The sequence below is a fragment of the Canis lupus genome, chromosome 28 (assembly GCF_011100685.1).
Source record: "Canis lupus familiaris isolate Mischka breed German Shepherd chromosome 28, alternate assembly UU_Cfam_GSD_1.0, whole genome shotgun sequence".
NCBI lineage: Eukaryota > Metazoa > Chordata > Mammalia > Carnivora > Canidae > Canis > Canis lupus.
Genome location: NC_049249.1, coordinates 33565069 through 33587545, shown reverse-complemented (window position 1 = coordinate 33587545; position 22477 = coordinate 33565069). Strand labels below are relative to the sequence as shown.

The following is a 22477-nucleotide window of genomic DNA, read 5'->3' as shown; positions in this document are numbered from 1 at the left end:
CAATGAATTTGAAAAATGTTCTATGTCAAACAGACCTAGATTCACAATTCAGTTCATCACTCGGATGCTGCATGACCCTGGGTGAGCTCCTTTCTCTCTTGGAACCCATTTGTGAAATGAGTATGATGGTAACAGTGAAGGTGGTGAGCCCTTTGTGACTGTCATGAGGCTCTCATGGGTGGTGGGTTTGGAATGTTCCCCAGCTAGCTTATCAGACGCACACAGCTATGACCTGCTCCTACGTCCACCTTCGTCCCCCCTTCCAGTGGGATGCTCTCCATCACACCTCTTACTCTGTTCCCCTAAGTAGCCATCCTATTATTTCCCTTTGCTAGATTCAGCCTTCACATATTTTTCAGATATGTGTCTGTGCTTGGGGAAAAACATTAAAAGGTAGCAAATAGATTTGTGCCTATGGCCACGTTTTCACATGTACATAAAGTTTGCCATTTTTTTCTTGGCCACCTACCCAGCAGAGGTGTTTTATTTATTTGCCATCATAGTTTTGCCTTATGCAAAATAAATGCAAATCCCTGTCAATCAATATGATTTTCTAATGGCCAAAAACCATTCTTTCTTTGCAATTCTAAACCTAAACATCTGCAACAACCTTTATGTAAAATATTGGTTTATTTTTCATGACCACTCTATGTTGGGTATAGACCAAGCTGGATTCGTTGGCGTCCAGTCAATAGTCACGTTCTGAAAAGTTGGCAGCCACATAATCACATAGGCAGCATTTGATTTTTTCCTATCAATTATGTTTTCCATTATTTCAGGGACTTTTGTGGCAGAGCCATGTGGCGGCTGGAGCCTTCTTAATCACTCTTCCTCCTGGCGGTGTGAGGAAGTGTGCAGATTCATCTCTTTGTAGATTAATGAAATGTGACTTCTGATTCCTTCCCTCCCTCTCCACCTCCGCTCCATCTTTTTGTTCGGTTCTTGCTCGCTCATTAGCCGTGAGTGACAAGGCATTAGTTAATGGAGATGGGGCAGTTGAGAGCAGGCTTCGGGAAAGCTCAAAACACACATCATTTGTAGTGATGCCAGACCCCCTTTGTTCCTGGGCTGCCATCCCGTGTCCTCTACCATCCTGTCCCCACAATGAAACACGTGCTGAGCTAGTGGTGGGTGCCTGGGTCTTAAGGAAGGCACAGCTCTGTGCTCCTGGAAGAAGCCTCCATGGTAGGATTCTAGACCAAGAGAGCACAGGGGAACATCTTGGCCCAGGTTGTGTGGGGGACTATCTGGGTCACACCACAGCTCCTTGCCTACATGTAATGCTATTGAAGCCATTCTTCACCAAGTATTCTCAGCTCACCCCATTTGCTGTAGGACCAGAAGTCAGCAGCAAAGGTAGCCTGGTTCAAGCTTTTCCGCCCCCTTCTTCTGGCTTCTCAGCATTTCACTGATTCCTCTGGCACTTGTAGTGCTTTGAAGACACATTGCAAGGTGGCAGGCCTGCTCCAGAGTTTCTTATGTAACATTGATTTGTTTCCACACCAACAAGACATAAAAGGTTGGGAATAATGAAAATTTTATGTGCACAGAGGCATCCAGCCATCTCAGTGTGTGCCACCTGTGCTAACTAGTGGACATGGTGTCCGTTGGCCATGTTGTGCCCTCTTGTAATTCCATACTTTGAGTTCAAGTGAATGAGTTGACATGGCATTTGACCAACCTTCTTCAACCAGACCAGGCCCCTGTGAAGGGTGTTTCATTAACGTGACATGGTCCCACCCCTTTATACCACAGCTCTCTGTCCTTGTTTTATCACAAATGTGATCAAAGCCCCATCTGATGACATGTGAGTGGTTCAAATCTGGAATCCGCTAAAGAGAGTGGCTGTGTGTTTTGTACCATTTTGCCTGTGACTTTAGCAATTAGGCAGAGATTGATACAGAACTACTCTTGACACCCAAAGCCGTAATTTTTAATCAGGTCTTTCCATTGGAGCAACGTATCACTGAGCATGATGGTGAGGTAGGCAAGAAGGGGAGAAGACACATGCCTAGGGCTAAGGCTGGTTGGCGTGCAGGAGGACCTGCTCCTTTGCTCAGGCACCACAGAGAAACCCAGCACACCCAACTCTGCTGTCTTAGCCTTGACCCTCAGAACCCAAGGGGGTGGCTCGTGGAGGGGCCTCCTGCCAGGTGTGTGCTTCCTATGGTCACTCACAGCATAGCTGCACTGTGTTCTTGCTAATCACCCTGTTCCCCAAAACAAAAATGTTGGGAAGAACTTTATGCCACCTAACATTCATTTCTTCACTTTGCAAATTTTGGGTGCTATAATGGGGTAAATGTTGTTCCCACCCACCACCCACCACAAATATATGTATATATATATACATCTGCTTCCTAATCTCTGGAACCTGTGGATGTGACCTGGTTTGAAAAATGGGTCTTTGCTTGTATAATTAAATTAAGGGTCTCAAAGTGAGGTTATCCTGGGTCACCTCGATGGGTCTTAAAATCATTGACAAATGTCCTTATAAGGGACAGAGAAGGCCATCTGAAGATAGAGACTGGGATCCTTAGTGATGCAGCCACAAACCAAGGAACACCAAAAGCTGGAAGAAGCAAGAGAGCTTCCTCCCCTAAAGCCTTGGGAGAGAGCACAGCCCTGCCAATCCCTTGATTTCAGACCTCCAGACTCTAGAACTGTGGGAAGATAAATTTCTGTGTTTGAAGCTCCCCAGTTTGTGATCGTTTGTAACAGCAGCCCCAGAATATTATCACAGGACCGACTCCACGCCAGGCTGGGCACCTCACTTCCTGTTGCAGTAGTGTCAGGATGTGAGAGATCCATCTGCTCTTAGGCTCGGTCGGTGAGTGTGTTCACCCTGCGGCCTCCAAGCAGCCAAGCTCTGGAGATAAGAGCAAGGTCTTGTCTTGGCATCGCACACACTGAGGTTCAAACCCTGACTCTGGCTCTTTCCAAACACATGGTTCTAGATACATTTCCTAGCTGTTCTCTATCTCAATGTTCTTATTTATAAAGTTGTGCCATGCTGTCTATCTCTCTGCTAAGTTTGTGGTCAGTGGGTGCAGAGCACTAAGGACAGGTCCTGGCTCATGGGTGGCACTCAGCAAAGAGTGGTAGGTAGGGGTGGCTTGTGGTATGAATGAGAATGGAACACTGTTATAGAACTAGAGCTGAGAGCAGCATAACTATAGAGAGAAACTTTTTAAAAAATATTTTATTTATTTATCCATGAGAGAGAGAGAGAGAGAGAGAGGCAGAGACACAGGCAGAGGGAGAAGCAGGCTCCATACAAGGATCCTGATGTGGCACTCCACCCCAGGACTCCCGGACATGCCCTGAGCAAAGGTAGATGCTCAGCCACTGAGCCACCCAGGCGTCCCATATAGAGAGAAACTTATACCCGTAGAATCCGTACTGTTAATTCATGGTAATTTTATTCTAAAAATAATGCATTAAACTGAGTTTAATAAGCAGAATTTTATCTGAAAAGCACTTATTTTCATCTTCCTTTTGTCAGAGATGTTTCCATTTAGACCTGTCTTCCCCGTAAACCTTCCTGGCTGTATCCTCTCCACTCCCGTCCCCTCCCCTCCCCTTTGCTGTAATTAATTTGATGTCTATAGGGGATACTTGATACCTCCTTGTTCAAATGAGGTGTTCTGAATCCTGTTCTTGAACATTCTCTCTGCTTCCCTTCTGCCACTTTGAGCACCGTTCAGTGACAACATTGTCCGGTTGGCTTGGCAGGTCTCAACGACTTCAGCTACCTTCACACAAACTGCTTTGAGCTGTCCATCTACGTGGGCTGTGATAAGTATCCACACGAGAGTGAGCTGCCTGAGGAGTGGGAGAATAACCGGGAATCCTTAATTGTGTTCATGGAGCAGGTGAGTGCACATTGCGATAGAAGCTAGCAAAGAAATGGGGTTGATTAGGGGACTGAGAACCTGAGACCAGATTAGTGCTTCGGACCGTGGCTGCCATGCTGGGCTGGCCCCACACAGTGTTGGAAGAACCATCATCTCTCTGTACTTGATCCAGCCCCACAAGTGAGCCATAAGCCTGTGGTGACTCACACTGGGTCACGGTGAGCATGACCAGATGCTGCCCTATGGGGACAGGGTGATGTGTCCAAGCCAGCATGCCCAGCCCCTTGTGCTAGGCTGCTAGGGTTGCATAAAAACATACCACCCAGGGGGGTGTAAGCAACAGAAATTACAGTTCTGGAGGCTGGAAGTGAACATCATTCCAAGGACCCCCCCTTGGCTGGCAGATGGCTGTCTCCTCCCCGTGTCCTCACATGGTCTTCCCCCCATGAACACACTCTCCTGGTGTCTCTGCGGGCCCACATTTCCTCCTATAAGGGTGTCAGGTTGGATCAGAGCTCACCCCGGGGGGTGTTTGGCTCACAGCCTTCTTCACTGTGCCCATCAGGCCGGGTGAGTCGTGAGCTCACCCCGTTTCTTGTCATGTTTGCTGGGCAGGTCCATCGCGGCATCAAAGGCATGGTGAGGGACTCCCATGGAAAAGGAATTCCGAACGCCGTGATCTCTGTGGAAGGTGTCAATCATGACATCCGAACAGGTAACTGAGTGTAGATGATCTGTCTCTCGGGAGGGAACGTCTGTTTTTTCGAAGCATTTCACTCTGGTTAAAATCACATGTCGAGTGCTGGAAACTTCTCACTGAGAGCTGAATGATCATCTCCTTCTTCAAATTCCCCATGGCGACCCTCGAAAGCAAGGTTCTCCACCTGTGCTTCCTGGTTTCTCCCTTATTCAGATGAAAACCAGATGCCAGAGAGGTGAAAGGACCTGCTGGTGGTTTAGGAGGCAGGTGGGGCCTGGGTTCGGGTGTCTGACTCCCAGCCGGGGGCATGCTCCTGCTCTCTCAGGGTTTCCCCACTGCTGTGAAACCCGTGTAGCTCTCCCCTGTGCCCAGGACTGTCATCACCTGGGACAGCGCTCTGTGTGTCCGGCGGGACGTGAGGAAATGGTGACCTTGACTGTGACAGGGGACGTGTGCAGCACGATGCAGTGACAGATGCATGGGGAAGAGAATTGGCTAGAGGCCTAAGGCTGGTTGTCTGCAGGAGTCCTGGTGGAGATGGTGTGTCCATGAGCCTGTTGACACCCCCACGCAGAGGGTTTGGGCCACCCGGGAGACTCTGCAGAGCACCGTGTCAGAGCATGGGTGGGTGGCTTTGCTTTGGTGTCAGCTGCAGTGAGCAGAGCATGGGGCCCTGTGTTGGTTTCCAGTGGGCATTGTGACAAATGACCATACACCTAAAAAATAAGAAATGTATTCTTTCACAATTATGGAGGCCGGAGGTGTGAAATCCTGGTGTCAATGGGCTGTGCTCCCGCCGGAGCCCCCGGGGAGGACCCTCCCTTGGCTCTTGCAGCTTCCTTGGCCGTGTCACTCCATTTCAGCCTCCATCTCTGTGGCCTCCTCCTGTGTCTCCTCCTCTCTGCCTCTTACAAGGACACCTGTCATGGATTTAGGGCCCACCCAGGTCATACAGGATGATCTCATGTGGAGATCCTTAGTTATACCTGCAAAGATCCTTTTCCCAAATAAGGCCACATTCCTAGGGTCTGGGTGGGAGGTTGTGGGCTGCTGGGGGCCATCATTCAGCCTACTCCAGGGCCTTCCCTGGGCACAGAGGACAGACTCAGCAGCAGGAGAAGGGAAGTCATGATTGCCAGGAGAAAGACCTGTTCAGCCCTCGGACACGCTTGAACAACTGGGATAAACAGGGTATGAGGCCGATTCAGGAAGCTTTTAATGTGGCCTGAGCTGAACCTATTGGTTCAAGAGCTTACACTGTATGGGATGGCCAGTGATTCCAGGGTGGAGGAGGTTCCTAGGTTGTGTGACTTTCAGATTTAAAACGGGGACAATCCCAGAGAAACTGGGCCAAGTCCATCTTGCTCCTGTGTTCCCCACGTGTTATCACCTGTACAGCCAGTGACGGCTGGAATGATCTACAAGGTGTCGATGGGGAACAGAGATTCGGCCTTGGTTCCACCCCACACCCCACTGTCAGCAAATAGATGCCGTATCTAGGCCCGCTCACCGCCTCCTGGGCTGTTGGCTGGTCTCACCTGCAGCCCTGCCGGGGTCACTGCGGTCCCCTCCAGGCAGGCTTCTCCTACGTCTGCCCTCACAGCCCCGCAGACAGGGTGAGCTTGTTACCAGCTAAGTGGGTGATGTGCCCCTTTCTTGAACCCTGCAGGGGTACCCCAGAGTCCTCAGGGTACCCTCTCAGCCATACAGGATTGGGCTACCGGTGACTTCCTAAACCTCTTCTTCTGGGGTCACCAGCTCTCTCAGTTTGCTCAGGACTGCCCCCATTTAAAACTGAAAATCACGAGTCCCAGGTTTGGTCAAATAGGAATAATTGTTCCTCCATGCTTTCTACCCCTTCCTGCACCCCCGCCAGCTCCTTCCTTGAGGACTGAGGCTGCACATGGTGGTCAGGGGGGTCCTCACTCTCCCACCTCCTACCACCTGAACCTCCTTCCCTCAAGAATCCCTTGGTTCCTTCCTCATCCCCTGTAGGTCTTTGCTCAGTTGTCACCGTGTCAACAAGTCCCGCCATGGTGACCACCTTTGCTAGCATCGCACACCTGCCCCTACCACCTGCCGATTCCTCTCTGCCTCCTGCCTTCTCCCCTAGTGCCTCTGCATCTGACGTCTGACACTGTGCCGGAGAAGCTAGGACCCACGAGACTTATGGTGTTTCTGCCCCTCCTCCACTGGCTCCTAGACCAGGGATCCTTGAGGCTTTTGTGCCTCAATGAAGTATAAGCACACTGCCTGGCACATAGCAGGTGCTTAATAAATGTTTGTTGAATGAACAAACGAATTTGAATGAATGAACATGACATGGTGTTTCCGGGTTGCACAAAGAATGGCTGAGCTGGGATTTGAGCCAGGGGACTCGGACTGCAAATGTGGTGTCCCTGCCCTTGCCCTCATGCTGATCCTCCTGAGGGGACAGGAGTCTCTTCTCCAGACTGTTCACATACATTAACAGACCCGGTCCTCCTAACAAACGCTTCCATTTGACCTTGGAGGAAAAGGAGCCCCTGGGACCTTATGATGGGCTAGGCTGGGATTCAGACTCCAGTGCCAGACTGACCTGGCTGCCTGCTGACGTGCCTGGTACAGAAGGCCAATTGTCGTTTAAATGGGGGAAATGTAGCTGACGTGCCAGGAACTGGTAGACCGCTGTGTGATGCCCTGACTCGCCTTCATGTTTTCTGAATCTCCCTACCGCTTGTCCTTGGGGATCCTTGAGCTTTCACACTATGCAACATGGCATTTGGTACAGAGCCTCCCTTCACAGGCATCCACGGATCCGTGCGTTCATTCACTGACTCATTCATTCATTCATTCAGCAAATGCAGGTTCTGAACTGGTAATGGGCAGGATCTCCGCAGGATGCTGGCGATCCTTATGAATAGAAGAGACTGCTGCATCTGGCTCCGCATAGGACTCGTATTTTAAGCATTACTAACAAGCTGCTGTAAAAGAATGATTCACAAAAGAGCCTAGAACATTCTTGGGACTATTAGTACTTTGTACACGCAATGCGAGAAAACAGGAGGGTTTTAAATGGGGGTGGGAGAGAAAGAGTCCCCTGAGCCCCACAAGCCAGAAGAGAGTGCTGTGTGTGCCTAATGAGCTCTGAACCTCAAGCCTCTATGATCACAGAGGCGGTTTGGATGAGCCCATAGGAGCCGCCTCCCCCTCTCCCTTAATTTCTCCCCTAAGGTAATTTCCCAGTGTATTCTCGTAACTGATGAACTCCGTACTCTACACATGGTTGCTTACTGTATTTGTTTCGGTGCTTGAAGTAGCTCTGAATTTGCCTTGATCTCTCTCCGAGGCTTCTGCAATCTGACAAGTTTTATTTCAGGAGGGATTTTGCATTAAATCAACAGGGGAATTGAATTCCAAGGAGTGAGAAGTTAGTAAGAGTGCTTTTTAAATGCATGTAAATATGTTGGCCAAACACCTGACTCAGAGTGCTCCATGACTGCCCTATGTCTGGTGGACACTAACCTGCTAATGACTGGATGTTTGTTAGCACCTGGGTTGTCCCACCGACCACCATGCTGAGCGACACCGAGCTGTGTACTGTCTTCCCCCTGCAGCTCCACAGAACATTCACCCTTTAACCCAGACCAGATCACCCCATGGGATAGTCACCTAACATGCTGACCCCTGAATTTCATGAAGTAGATGATTCTAGACTTTACTGGTGGTCGGGGGAAGAAGCTGGGATTACAAGTAGAGCCTTGGTGATAAATGTGGGGAAAGCCTAACCAAGGACTTTTAGGGGAGAGGGTGCATGGCCAGGCAGATGAGAGCATTGAGCTCTCCAGGTTTCAGAAATGGAGACTTGCAGAGTCCAGAGCTTACACCCCTTCTTCAGATTCTGTGAACCTAAACAAATTCCTGATGGTTTTCATTCATCTTATTGTGCACCTACTGTGTGCTGGCCTAGAGATACAGGCAAACAAGACGGATACGGCCCCTCACCTCAAAGAGTATGCATTCTAGTGGGAGAGACCTATAAGTAATTATAAAAGGAAATCTAAAAGTTAATTGCAGGCTATGGTGAAGGCCAAGGAAGAAAGAATTTGAATAGTATATAGAAACTATTGGGAAAGTCAAGGAAGCTTCCCTCTCTGGAGGGTGAATTGCATCGTGAGGCTCAGGCCATCTTGACTCCCCAACAGAGAATACTTGGCGTGCTCTTGCCTTCTGAAAAGCATGAGATGGCATTTCATTTCATTGAAAAACTCGGATTTTTACCAAAGGGAAGACTCAGGGCGCAGCGCCCAGGAACTCTGAGCCAGCCACCTGCGTGGTGGCTACCCCGACCTCCCACACTGGGTCCTGTTTACCGGTAAGCAGGCCACACGGATGTGTGGCAGACAGCTGCCTACAGAGTTCATTTTTCACAGCATGTTGTGTTCTTGTGAGCTCACTCAATTGCATGGAAATGTCTCGGGTGAATCAAGATGGTGATTTAGACCTGGTGCTTCAAAGTGTCATATGTGTGTGGGAGATATATATTCACGCATGCACACACACACACACACACACATATACAATCTCTCCCATCTTTTAGAAGACTTGAGGGCCTGTGTAGACAAACGACCCTTGCCCAGGGCCTCCTTACACCTTTCTTCTTTTTCTTCTGGCACCAAAGCTTTAGACCAGGTGGGACACTGAGATTGCCATGAGAGAGAGACCCAGACCTGGCTCTGGGAGACCTGCTGGCTACTAGCTGTGTGACCTCGTGCAGGACGTTTACACACCCCAACCCCCAGCCCCTGGGCATCAAATCACTCATAGGAAGGCAATCATTATACAACCCACATCAGAGGTTTGCTTGGAGGTTCATCAGATCAGTATCTGCCCCAACCTTCCGGGTGCCACGCCCTCCATGGGGTTCGCTGGTCACCCCTTTTTTTGCCTCAAAGGCTCATTTAAGATCAGAGGTCTAAGTGTCCTTAGCAGGTTGTAGGCTTCTGGGGAGGAGAGCCTTGCGTGGAACCTCTCAACACAACAGAGATCTAGCCTAGAGCGAAGGATGGACACGGGGCCCATGATGTACTTGTTGGGTGGCTGACCAGCAGTGTCACTGGGGAGGCGGGGGCTCAGCCTCACACCACCAGCATGTCTGTGCTCCAGCAACTTCACATTTTCTTGGCCGCAGGGCCAGGGAATGCAGATACCAGGCTTCCTCCTGGGCCATTTGGCCCTGGTCCCCCGTAGTCTACTATTTCTCTTTTCAGAAGTCAAGAGCCCCACCCCTGAAAAGAATTACTATTCTGTATTTATAGACGTGCAAAGAGGAGGCCAGGAAGCCAGGCACTGATGGCTTTTCAAGATGGCATTTTGTGGTGAGGGCACAGCATTTGGAAGCTCAAGTTCATAATGAATGGCGTGTATTGTCACAGAGAAAGGCGCGTGAGTGATCATTTCTCCATCTCCACTCACGTGTGTTAACACTGCGGGGAGCCTACACCCGGGCCCTCTGCCTGTTAAAACCATTAAGGTGGCTTCCACAGAGGAAAACATTCAAAATGCATTAAGAATTTGCAAAAAAAAAAATAAATAAATAAAAAAGTTGCCTCTGCAGAGGCTCAAATTCCGTACGGCCAGCCTCTGAGTCTCTCTCTGGCCAGGATGCTGGTCAAGGAATAGTAGCAGGTCTGGTGGTATCTGCCTTGGAAGAGGACCGCTCTGAGCTCCCCTACTTTCTCTTGACAGCCAGCGATGGGGATTACTGGCGCCTCCTGAACCCCGGGGAGTATGTGGTCACGGCCAAGGCGGAAGGGTTCACCTCGTCCACCAAGAACTGCATGGTCGGCTACGACATGGGGGCCACGCACTGTGACTTCACACTCAGCAAAACCAACCTGGCCAGGATCCGGGAGATCATGGAAAAGTTCGGGAAGCAGCCCATCAGCCTGCCAGCCAGGCGACTGAAGCTGCGGGGGCGGAAGAGACGACAGCGCGGGTGACCTCCCCACACTGGACACCTGCCCTGCACCCCTGCAGATTAAATCACCCCCAGTTGTAACTCCGTAGAGGACTCGCCCCCTGTAGTTTTCTCTGTAGCTCAGAAGGCCTGAGAGAATGTGTTCATTGCAAGGCTGGTCCCGAAGGGAGGGCTGAAAGCTTAGGATATATATATATATATATTGTCTTTGTTGCATTTATCCAAATAACTTGGACAGATCAGCAGAGAAAGGCTGGTTAGGAGTGAGAATTGAGCAACTCAGCCTGGGAAATCGGAGGCGGAGAGCGGGCTTGCCGGCTCAGGGCCTCCTGGCTGCACAGGAGGGGAAGCCAGTGCTCCCCCCTCTTGCTTGCGTGACAGCAAGAGCTCCTGGTGCATTTGCATTTTGTGTGGCTCCGATTGCAGCACTTCCCGGGCCCTGCGGTCCCAAAAGTTACCATTTGAGATGCTCGTGGGCCTTCCCCTCGCTGGCCCCGGGACATTCTGAGCTGCTCCAGATTCATTCCACATTCTGTGGACAATAGAGACATTAGCAAGTGAGCATCAGTGAGCCCCTTGAATCAGTTTAGTTTCCCTTTCCACAAAGGACTGTGTTTATAAAAGGAGAAAAGTGCTGAACTAGATCACCAGTGGTCGGTGGGCAGTGGAGTGCAGTGGTTCTCATTCATTGCCTACATGCAGGGCTCACAGAGAAGCCCCAGTCTCCCTGCTGGTCCAGCAGCACCCCCAGCCCTGGGTGCTGAGGCAGAGGAAAGCGGGAGGAGCCGCCCTTCCAAAGGGAGTCGATCCTTCAGCCTCTTTGACCTGCAAGAACTTAAGGAGGGCCAGGAGGAGGCTGACTTGCCACTCTCTCTCTGCTCAAGACGTTCCTCCTTTCATGGAAATGAGCACTCATAAGTTGGCGTAGCATCACCAAGGGAGTTATTTTTGATGTGTGGAATGCCAGACCTTCAGATGGGGCCAAATGTGATGAAAAGCTCTTAGAATTATCTGTGGAATATTGGTTTGGGCAGGGTAATTGGATGACCCTATAATAAAACAGATTGTCTTCTTTTTATTACTGTTGCCACCTGGGCAGAGGTGGCCCTGGGGAGAGTGAGAAAAATAAAACAAGCAAATGGTGAGATCCTTCCAGCGTGTGGTTTTCCTGGGCAGATGCGCAGCCACCCAAATGCCATGCCCCACTGCCTCTCCCTGGGGTCAGTGCCTCCAGAGGCAGTGCCTGCCTAGGGAGGGGTGTCCTGTGCCTTCCTCCACCCCGCCCACCCCCCAAGCTTGGTACTGGTGCTGACAGCTGTGTGTTCCCTGCTCCCCTCCCAGGAGAGCCACATGCCTGGGTAAAGTCATCCTGACGCTTGGGATCCGCTAATGACTGCCGGGGATGCCAGCGAGCATCTTTCCAGAAAGGAACCTTATGCAACTCTCTGACAGTCTACACCGGAGATTGCAAATGTTCCTTATAAAGGATCAGATGGTAAATATTTCAGGCTCTGCGGCCAGTTTCTGTTGCAAGTACTCAACTCTACTGTGGTAGCACAAAAGCAGACCTGCATTATGCACAGAGGAGCGAGCATGGCTATATTTCAATAAAACTTTATTTACAAAAGCACGTAGTAGTTAGATGTGAACCCCCGGGCTGGGGCACGACTAGCTGACCCCTGCTCCAAATCAGCACCATGCGATAGAACTTTCTGTGTTGATGGAGATGTTCTCTTCCCGCGCGAGCTAACACAGTAGTCACTAACCACGTGTGGGTAGCGAGCACTTGAAATGTGGCTTGTGCAACTTGGGACGGAATTTCTGGTGTTATATCATTTCCACCCATTTAGATTTCACTTGTAACAGCCATATGAGCTCGTGCAGCTCTCCATCCAGCCCACGGTAGGAAGAACTTAGGTGGCGTCACCAGTTGGGGTAGGTGGTGATGTGGATAAAGCCCTTGAGGTGATGAACCTTCGGAAGAGCCGTAGCCGTTCCCAGCGCCTCAGCAGACCCGATTTGTCAGGGCCCCGCGGTGCCAAGATGACTCAGTCTAACTGCTGGTGACTAGCGCTGTCCCCTTCGGGCTGTTGGTGACACACTCTGCTGTCTGCAGGCCTGCCGTCAGCCCTGGCCCCCTGATAGGCGTCTTGGGCTTGCAGGCCAGGGCTGTGGGCTCTCGGCCTGTGCCCTCCCCACCCCAGTGTGTGACCTGGGCCCTGGCGGCCTCTCTACCATCCCATCTGTTCCTGCAGAGGGAATCGTGGGGCCCAAAGGCCAGTCTGGCTGTGGTATCCACTGATTTCTGGTGAGAACTGACACTGGATTCCTCAAGGCTCGAACACCTTTCCTGACCTAGTTCCCAGAGCTTCTCTGCTATGTGACTTTCCCTGCTTTCAGCCAGAATGAACCCCTCGTGGATCTCGCCCACTGGCTCTGCATGGGACTCCCCAGGCTAAAAACCCTTCTGCTTCTCTCTCTCTGTCTCTCTGTCTCTGTCTCCCTCTCTCGATCTCTCTCTCTCTCCACCCATCTGAAATGCCGTCTCCTGCAGGAAGCCTCCCCCTTCCTGCCCTGGACATGTTTGAGCAGCTGTGCAGAGCCCTCAGAGCCTCTCCAAGGGACAGCTACCCCGTCCCTTTCCACTGAAGCTTTTCTTGCTTCTGGTTCTCTCTGCCTTTGGACTGGAAGCTCCCCAAGGGCAAGAACGATGCCCCCTTAGTACCTGCTCCCCCGGGGCTGGCTTGGCTCCCAACTCACAGCAGGTGCTCCACTAGCACACATGGAATTGAACTGGCCTTGTGCCATGTGGTGCTTTGCTCTTAGGATTCCCTTATAAGCCACGGACACGTGATTTCAGAAATTAAAAATGCACAACTTGAATTTCACATCTTTATCTCATCAATAAAGTCTGATGTTTGGCTGAGCAGAGGAATATGTCTAAAAACTGCATAGGTTTTTGTTCTATCTGGATGTTTTTCTACAGCACAAAATCAACACAAAAGCCCTGCTTCTGGCAGAGAATCCTCGGTCTGCGTATCCTGGTCCTTCTTCTGCTCAAGGCCCAGGGTGAGCGAGCCACAGCCACACTGCTACCTGTGCTTTGTGTTGATGGGCATTTAAGGAGCTGCCCCAAATCTTCCTCTTCAGCCATCACAGCTCATTTTCTGTGCCCGTAACGGGAAACCTCAGGACTCCTTCAAGTCTCTGTGTAACAAAGACCTCAGGAACAACTCTAGAAGGATGTTGTGCTGTTAATGTATAAAGTAGCAAGGATGCTGCTTTCGGTGGCAGTGCCCAGAAAGCATCTCCAGTTTGCAGCTTCTGAATTGGCTCTGGTGGTCACCACCCTGCCTGGAGGAGCTCAAATTCCCATGCCGCTCTGCCTTGGCCTCCTCAGGCCAGCAGTTGGGGTCACTGCCACCCACAAAGCCATACTCAGAGACTGGTCTGCCCCAGCCTGATTCTGCAGCTGAGCTCTGAGGACCAGGACAACCTCTCCCGAGGTCGTAGGAGCTCTTCCTCCTGCCTGTCTATCCCCTGCCATCTAAACACAGCCCCAACTTCCCAGCTAAGGCACGAGGAGTCCAGGGACAATTAGACAAAGGGAATGAGGGACAAACATAAGAGGTACAGAGGAGAATGGCAGGTCTTTAGAGCTGAGGGATACTCGTGATGAACATGCCCAAGGGCAGCAATCGGGTTTCCTCTTGTAAGCCAACTCTGATTTACTGGTACTAGCTGCTTGCTTGGAGCTCTGTGTTAAGAAGGATTCTGAGGCAGAGTCCTGGCTCAGCGGGGTAAAATGGTGCAGCTTCTTTGGGTGTGGGAAGGGCTAACAGCCCTGTGCATTTCCATCTCCAAACTAGTCTAGTCCCCCTGGGTTTAGAGATAGGAAAACTGAGGTCATGGGGAGAGGCCTCAGGTGTCCAGAGCTGTGTTTCAGTCTCTGGCAGAGGCAGGACTCAGGGCAATGCTCCTTCCTCTGTCCCAGTAGAAAACTCTAGTTTGGTCCTGAGCAGCCAGCCCTGAGGCTGTGTCTCTTGGCTGACTTTTTAGGAGCAGGTCAAGCTCCTGGGCAGGGATGGAAGCCCTGGGAGCCACAGGTGCATTTCAGAAATCAGAAGACTAAAGTTCAGAGTCTGTTAGATCAGCTTGCCTGGGAGACCGTTGGCGAGGAGCTCAGGAAATGTGTGCTAAGGGCCTGAGTGTGTCCCTGGGCCTGCTTCTGTAGGCTTTTTTTTTTTTTTTTAACATCATAGCTCCCTGTCCACTTCAGATGACTTAACAGCTAGACAACGTTCCGACTCCCCCGCCCCATTGTGCATTTTGGTTGGTGACGCTCATCAGGTTGCCGCTTCCGTGCCCTTTGCAGCCAGGCCAGGTTTCTGAGCAGCTGCAGGTCAGCACCACACTGGTGTTCCTTGGCATCTCTCAGGAGAGCAGCCCCACAGAGGAGGGGGCAGGGATGCCACTTGCATCCATTAGTGCCTCGGATAATGGGCTCTGTCTACACCCCATCTGTTTGTTGACACTGTAGGAGGGCCTCCTGGAACCTCCTCCAGCCTGCCCCTCAAGCAAGGCTGAGGGTGAAGATGAGCTGAGCCATCCATCTGCTACTGGCCATTAGCTCCACCTGACTCAGCTCCAGGCTGCTGCAGAGCAAAGTGTGTAAGAGTCTCGTCTTTGGAGTCAAGAAGGCTGAGTGGCGTCCCAGCCCTGCCTCTTACTTTGTGCACAGCCTTATAACCCCTGAGTCTCGGTCTTCTCATCTGCAGAGTGGGTATCATAGTGGGCTTGAACACACATCTGTGGTGAAGATCGCCATCGGGAGTGTTTAGGCTGGCTCCTGGCACACTGCCAGCACCAAGATGCAGAGAAGAAGCCAGATGTTTAGTTTTGGGTACTGTGTTTCCCGCACGAGCATTAGGGCTTCTCACAGCTGCATTAGAGCTAAATATGATTTATTTTTCAAATGAGGAAACCGAGGCCTAGGACATGCATAGAAACATGTGACGCCCGATCATCTACTTTGATTTTTTTAAGTTTATCACTATGATGGAAGCTACCCTCTTGATCTACTCCTTAATCTGCTGTTGCGACCTGCACCAGCTGAGTGGTGAGCAAAGGATGAGCCAAGGAGACAGATGACCCCAGAGCCGCCGAAGTGACCTCCTGGTCGTGCGGGGAGCACTGACCACACAGATTGGCTTTCAAAGTGAATTTTCACGGAAAGTCATGACTCCTTTCAGGCCCTGCCTCAAAGGCTGCTGTCCTGTGGGTGTCGTCTCCTTCCAGCTCTGGCAAGTCCAGAACCTCTAGGACATCAGGATCCAGCTCTGCGTCTCCGCCGGTTCACATAAAACACACTGCACAGGGCCTGGGGAATTCGCCGGGGCAAGAGGAGGAAGAGGGAGTCTCCCTGGCACCCCAAGGCCGGTGGAGGAAGGAAGGAGCCCGGCAGTCACTGCACCTCCTGGGAGGCAGTGGGAGCCAGAGGGGAGGGAATGGACTGAGGTTCCATCCCAGGGCCGCCTCTTACCATCTGGGTGATGTTGAGCAAGTAGCCTCATCCCTGAAATGGGTTCAGTGATCCCTGCCTCTCGGGGTTGTTGTGGAGACTCAGTCAGTGCTAACAGACTTACAATGCTTGGAACTTTCAGCATCGAAAAGATCTAGAAATAAAAATGGGCCATCTTTAGAGCAAAGTATAGCCACTTCAGAAAACAGTCTGGCAGTTTCTCGAAATGTTCAACGTGGAGTTACCACATGATCTGGCCATCCTACTCCTAGGTCCACGTCCAAGAAAAGTGAAAACATAGGTCCACACAGAACTTGTCTGGGAATGTTCACGGCAGCACTCTTCGTAGTAGACAAAAAGGCGAAGACAATCCAAATGTCCATCCACCCACCAACGGGTAGACAAAACATAACATATCCACACTGTGGAATATTATTAAACCAGGAAAAGGACCGAGAACATTAAAACACTGATGAACTTGGAAAACATGGCACTAAGTAAAATAAAAGCCGGTTGTAAAAAACCACATGTTGTGTGATTCCGTTTATGCAAACTGTCCAGGGGAGGCAAATCCAAAGACAGACAGTGATTGCTCAGGATTGGGGGGGGGGGGGGTTGGGAGACTGGGGTGGGGTAGTGGCTCAGGGGTATGGGGCTTTTTTTGGGGTGATGAAAATGTTCTAAAACTGTGCACAACTCTGAGCAACCACCAAATTGTATACTTTAAATGAATAAATTGTCTGCTATGGAGTATATATCTCATTAAAGCTCTTGTTTTTCAAAAAGCAAAGCCATACCGAATCAATATGCATCATTTTCAAATAGGACATTCTAGATAAGACCTTCATTGCATAACCAACTTTTCTAATTATATCCTAGTTAAAAGGAGGACACGTTCCTTTTGAACCTGTGCAAATAACTACACAAGCACACGAACTAAGGAGACTCGGTCGAAGTTTCTGAATTGAGGCATTAAAAATCAAGCCAAATAATATTCACTTCCCAAATTTGTCCTTCGTTAGCGCCTTCATGTTCTAGAATCAAGTGACTTAAGGATGGGCATCAAAGGCTCTTCCCAGAAGAACTAGTTTAATAATACCAAGAGGTTATTAACATGCAGTGCATTCTCTGTTCTCTTCAAATGTGTGTGTAAATAAACATTTTAAAAAACTCGCAGTTTCCATTTTCCATACAGAAAACGTTCATAGTTCTAACCCTAAGATCAGCAGCTCTTGGGGTCTTCCATAAAGCTTGAGGTAAAGGTATATGGAGACCAAAAAAAAAAAAAAATCTGAGAAATGTTGCTTCAGGACAAAACTACTGTTTTCCTTGAAAAATAGAAGTGTGTACACAACTGTATTTCTCCATCACTGGTGCCAAAGTAACTTCTCTTTCATAGAACGAGCTGGGGGACAGGTGCTTGAGAATTGCTTCCACACACCAGCATCTTAGCAAATGGGGAGAACTCATGAACCCACAGAACAGTGTTCTCTTCTAGCCACATCTCTCCCTTAAAGAATCTCTGAAAGTAGCAAAAATTTACATGTTCATTAATATGGCCTGATGTATTTAAAGCTATGAAGCAAAGGTCTATAAATTTAAAATTATGCTTAGTAATCAATGTTTTGGTCTTTACTTGGTTTAGAAATGATCCAGGCATCCAATGGTTATCCACTGATTAATGCTGTGTGGGTCCGAAGGTTTAAATTGCTCAAAGATCTTGGACATTATCTTCAAGCTGACACACACACTACAAAACATAATTACAGTTGAAACAGAGCTTTTCAGAATGACTCAATTTATGGAACACAAATTTAAATTTTTTGTTGCCTTAAACATTAACCAGGAAGAGTGTGAGCTCCTTTAATCAGCAAAAGTGACTAAGTCTAGGAAAAAAACATACCTGGTGGAATCAAATGTGGCTGATATTATATATAACATCAATAAATTCGGGGCGCCTGGGTGGCTCAGTCGGCTAAGCATCCAACTCTTGATCTCAGCTCAGGTCTTGATCTCAGGGTCATGAGTTCAAGCTCTGTCCAGTACAGAGCCTCCTTAAATAAATAAATGTGTAAATAAGTAAATTAGAGAAGACATGCCATTTTTAGCTAATCAAAATTATTAAACTGGTCTCATTTGCCGAAGAGTTACCTTATGATATGGATTCCTCAAATGCATCAAGAGTGAGTTCGAGTAATACAGTTAAAGTATTAGAAGATTAATGTTCTTGTTTTCTGACAATTCTGACAATTTTCTGACAATAATCTCTATGAGTGTCTGTCTCCGTAAGCCAACCAGATCCTCACTCCTTTAATTTAAGACTTTGCAATTTAATTTCTTAATGCCCTCTAGGGAGAGGAAAACATCAAATAAACACACAATGAATGGTAGAGCTATTTCTGAATTACAGTCACACGGACACGGATGTCCCTAGAGGACCTATAGATTCAACTCTACCATTTTAACCACCATTGATAAAAACTCACAGGTCCAAATATCAAAGATATTTTTGTTTTCTTTCCTGGTAGGCACACGATTCTTAGTTGGTATGACCTGAAATATGAAATAGACAAATGGACAAACAAAAACTTATAGGGACCTCTTACTTTCAACAGCCAGCAATGGCCTTTCTAGGCAAAAGGCTGCCCTCAAATTTCGGGGTTCATTTTGCTCATGCTTGTAAAGCCAGAGTGTCTGGGAACACATCTCCCCTTGGAGCATCCCCTCCTCAATGAGTGAGGGGTATGAGCGTGTAAATACTCCAGTTCCTTTGGTTCTGATCAGGACTTTTCTGTGTAAACCCTATACTGTCCCAGAGCTCTGGGTGGGACCTGTCAAGGTTGCCCTTGGTGAGACTTGGCTTAATGTCATGTCCTACCTTAGACTCTTTTCCTGACCCAAGATCTTTCTGTCCCTGCCAGGTTTCCCTGACTCACTTCCCAATAAACCTCCCTTTTATACAAATTGTCTTCTCTGAAGCTGCATCTGGAGAGCCCACCCTTAGGGTCTTCATAATATCTGCTTCATGTTTAATAGCTGAACCCACATTATTTTATATGGACAAGAAAAAAGCTTCATTTCTAAACCGTCCTTGTGGGTAGAGGTGGCACCATGCTATAAAAGTTCTGGATGTGAAAATTCTAAAAAGTGGGAATAAGAGAAAGGCATGTTTTTTTCCTTCTTTGTCCTTCTGTCGGGCTGGAACAGAGGCACGAAGGCTGGCACCCCAGCAGCCATCTTTGATACCAATCTTGAATATGGAGACCCAAAAATTGAGGATGACAGAGCCCAGGGCCTGGAGATACCCAAGTGCCACCATATCAGCCCCCAGCTGTCTCTCTCTGGATGTTTCCAATCTAATTCCAGCCACAGTGAGAGAGGGTTTTACGTTACATGCAACACGACTTCATCCTAACTGATGTAAGGCTCAAATCCAGGTCCCTCTGATGCAAAAAAGTTAGCATCTCCAACTCAGAAGCAATGCTGAACTCAGGAACATTTTTGCATATATCCTTCTAATTTAGTCTGCCTCAGAACTTTAGAAACCAAAAGCCAAAATGCTAAACTGTGACTAAAAAGAAGAGCCGTGTTGCTGGGGTATTTTCAGCTTGTGTTCAGATGTTCCGTTATGCACTGAGGTCCTTTATGAACATCCTCACCAAGTCGCCTGCTATTTCTAATGTTTCTCAAGCTGTCGCTGGGCACCCCCTCCTAACTCAGCACCATTGTTACGGGTTACAGAGTGAGAATAAGATGCTTCAGTGCCCCGACCTTGGTGGAGCTTCGAATGCTGCTGCGATCACACATTTGAGAGGGAACTTACAGCACGGGGAATCCTTATCGGTGACCCCGGGGCCATCGTGCACTTGCAGAGAACATAAGTGTGATGTTTCAAAACTTTGCTTCACGCCTTATGGCTGATTGATAAATAAATAACTTTTCAAGCTACTTCTTTTGGTTAACAGAAAGGTCATGAGCTGCCAAGCGGGCTTGCTTGTGTGTTTGCTTCATTAGGGATCAGAATGCCGGTGTCCTCTTAATAGCCCAGTAAAGACACGTGTCCTGTTTTGTAGGGCATAAGTTTTGAGTCAGGTGGTGGAGGGGAGTGAGAAACTGAATGTACAAATGGACGACAGCCAGAGCAGATATAAAAGTAGAATTCTGACCCACAATCTGCAGAATCCAGCCCAGGAAACCAGCCTGCTGTCTGCAAGCCAGACTTGTAGGAAGTTAGCCTTCTAGCTCTTGTAGTAATTCAGGGAGTCAAACGTGAGCCCCGGAGCAATCACCCCCCAAATGGCCAGGACGTGATCAGTAACTGACACCTCGAATTTCTGTCCCTGCTTCCAAGTCAGGACCTACCAGAAACAGTCCAGTATGCTCCCCTAGCCAACCACGTAGGGCACCCTACTTCTTGGTGGCCTGCCTCCAGCTTACCCCAGGCCTACAGCCTCCAAGCAGGGCTCACCAGAAACAGTCCCTTTTCCTTTTTTTTTTTTTTTTTTTTTTTTTTTTTTTTTTTTTTTTTTTTTTTTTTACTGGAGTTCAATTTGCCAACATATAGCATAATACCCAGTGCTCATCTCATCAAGTACCCCCCTCAGTGCCCGTTACCCAGTCACCCCAACCCTTCACCCACCTTCCCTTCCACTACCCCCTTGTTCATTTCCCAGAGTTAGGAGTCTCTCATGTTCTGTCTCCCTTTCTGATATTTCCCACTCATTTTCTCTCCTTTCCCCTTTATTCCCTTTCACTAATTTTTATATTCCCCAAATGAATGAGACCATATAATGTTTGTCCTTTTCCGATTGACTTATTTCACTCAGCATAATACCCTCCAGTTCCATCCATGTTGAAGCAAATGGTGGGTATTTGTCGTTTCTAATGGCTGAGGAATATTCCATTGTATACATAGACCACATCTTCTTTATCCATTCATCTTTCGATGGACACCGAGGCTCCTTCCACAGTTTGGCTATTGTGGACATTGCTGCCATAAACATCGGGGTGCAGGTGTCCCGGCGTTTCACTGCATCTGTATCTTTGGGGTAAATCCCCAGCAGTGCAATTGCTGAATCGTAGGGCAGCTCTATTTTAACTCTTTGAGGAATCTCCACACAGTTTTCCAGAGTGGCTGCACCAGTTCACATTCCCATCAACAGTGCAAGAGGGTTCCCCTCTCTTTGCATCCTCTCCAACATTTGTGGTTTCCTGTCTTGTTAATTTTCCCCATTCTCACTGGTGTGAGGTGGTATCTCATTATGGTTTTGATTTGTATTTCCCTGATGGCCAGTGATGCGGAGCATTTTCTCATGTGCTTGTTGACCATATCTAGGTCTTCCTCTGTGAGATTTCTGTTCATGTCTTTTGCCCATTTCATGATTGGATTGTTTCTTTGCTGTTGAGTTTAAGAAGTTCTTTATAGATCTTGGATACTAGCCCTTTATCTGGTAGGTCATTTGCAAATATCTTCTCCCATTCTGTAGGTTGTCTTTTAGTTTTGTTGACTGTTTCTTTTGCTGTGCAAAAGCTTCTTATCTTGATGAAGTCTCAATAATTCATTTTTGCTTTTGTTTCTCTTGCCTTCGTGGATGTATCTTGCAAAAAGTTACCGTGGCCAAGTTCAAAAAGGGTGTTGCCTGTGTTCTTCTCTAGGATTTTGATGGAATCTTGTCTCACATTTAGATCTTTCATCTATTTTGAGTTTATCTTTGTAAATGGTGTAAGAGAATGGTCCAGTTTCATTCTTCTGCATGTGGATGTCCAATCTTCCCAGCACCATTTATTGAAGAGACTGTCTTTTTTCCAGTGGATAGTCTTTCCTGCTTTGTCGAATATTAGTTGACCATAAAGTTGAGGGCCAGATGGCTTCCCAGGGGAATTTTATCAAATGTTTAAAGAAGAAACCATACCTAATCTACTAAAGCTGTTCTGAAAGATAGAGATGGAATACTTCCAAACTCGTTCTATGAGGCCAGCATCACCTTAATTCCAAAACCAGACAAAAGCCCCACCAAAAAGAAGAATTATAGACCAATATCCCTGATGAACGTGGATGCAAAAATTCTCAACAAGATACTAGCCAATAGGATCCAACAATACATTAAGAAGATTATTCACAATGGCCAAGTGGGATTTATCCCCGGGATGCAAGGCTGGTTCAACACTCATAAAGCAATCAATGCGATTGATCATATCAGCAAGAGAAAAAACAAGAACCATATGATCCTCTCATTAGATGCAGAGAAAGCATTTGACAAAATACAGCATCCATTCCTGATCAAAACTCTTGAGAGTGTAGGGATAGAGGGAACATTCTTCAGCATCTTAAAAGCCATCTATGAAAAGCCCACAGCAAATATCATTCTCAATAGGGAAACACTGGGAGCTTTTCCCCTAAGATCAGGAACAAGACAGGGATGTCCACTCTCACCATTGCT

The 22477-nt window shown here is 48.4% G+C and overlaps 1 protein-coding gene across 1 annotated transcript in view; it reads left to right on the top strand.

Moving 5' to 3' along the window:
• CPXM2 (carboxypeptidase X, M14 family member 2) overlaps window positions 1–11668 on the top strand; it is a 129535-nt gene extending 117867 nt beyond the window's left edge. The window contains exons 12-14 of the mRNA XM_038579021.1: window positions 3736–3875; window positions 4473–4572; window positions 10285–11668. Of these exons, the coding sequence (XP_038434949.1) occupies window positions 3736–3875; window positions 4473–4572; window positions 10285–10538 (494 nt within the window). The 3' untranslated portion in view covers window positions 10539–11668. The remainder of the gene's footprint in view (window positions 1–3735; window positions 3876–4472; window positions 4573–10284) is intronic.
• Window positions 11669–22477: the final 10809 nt, after the last annotated feature.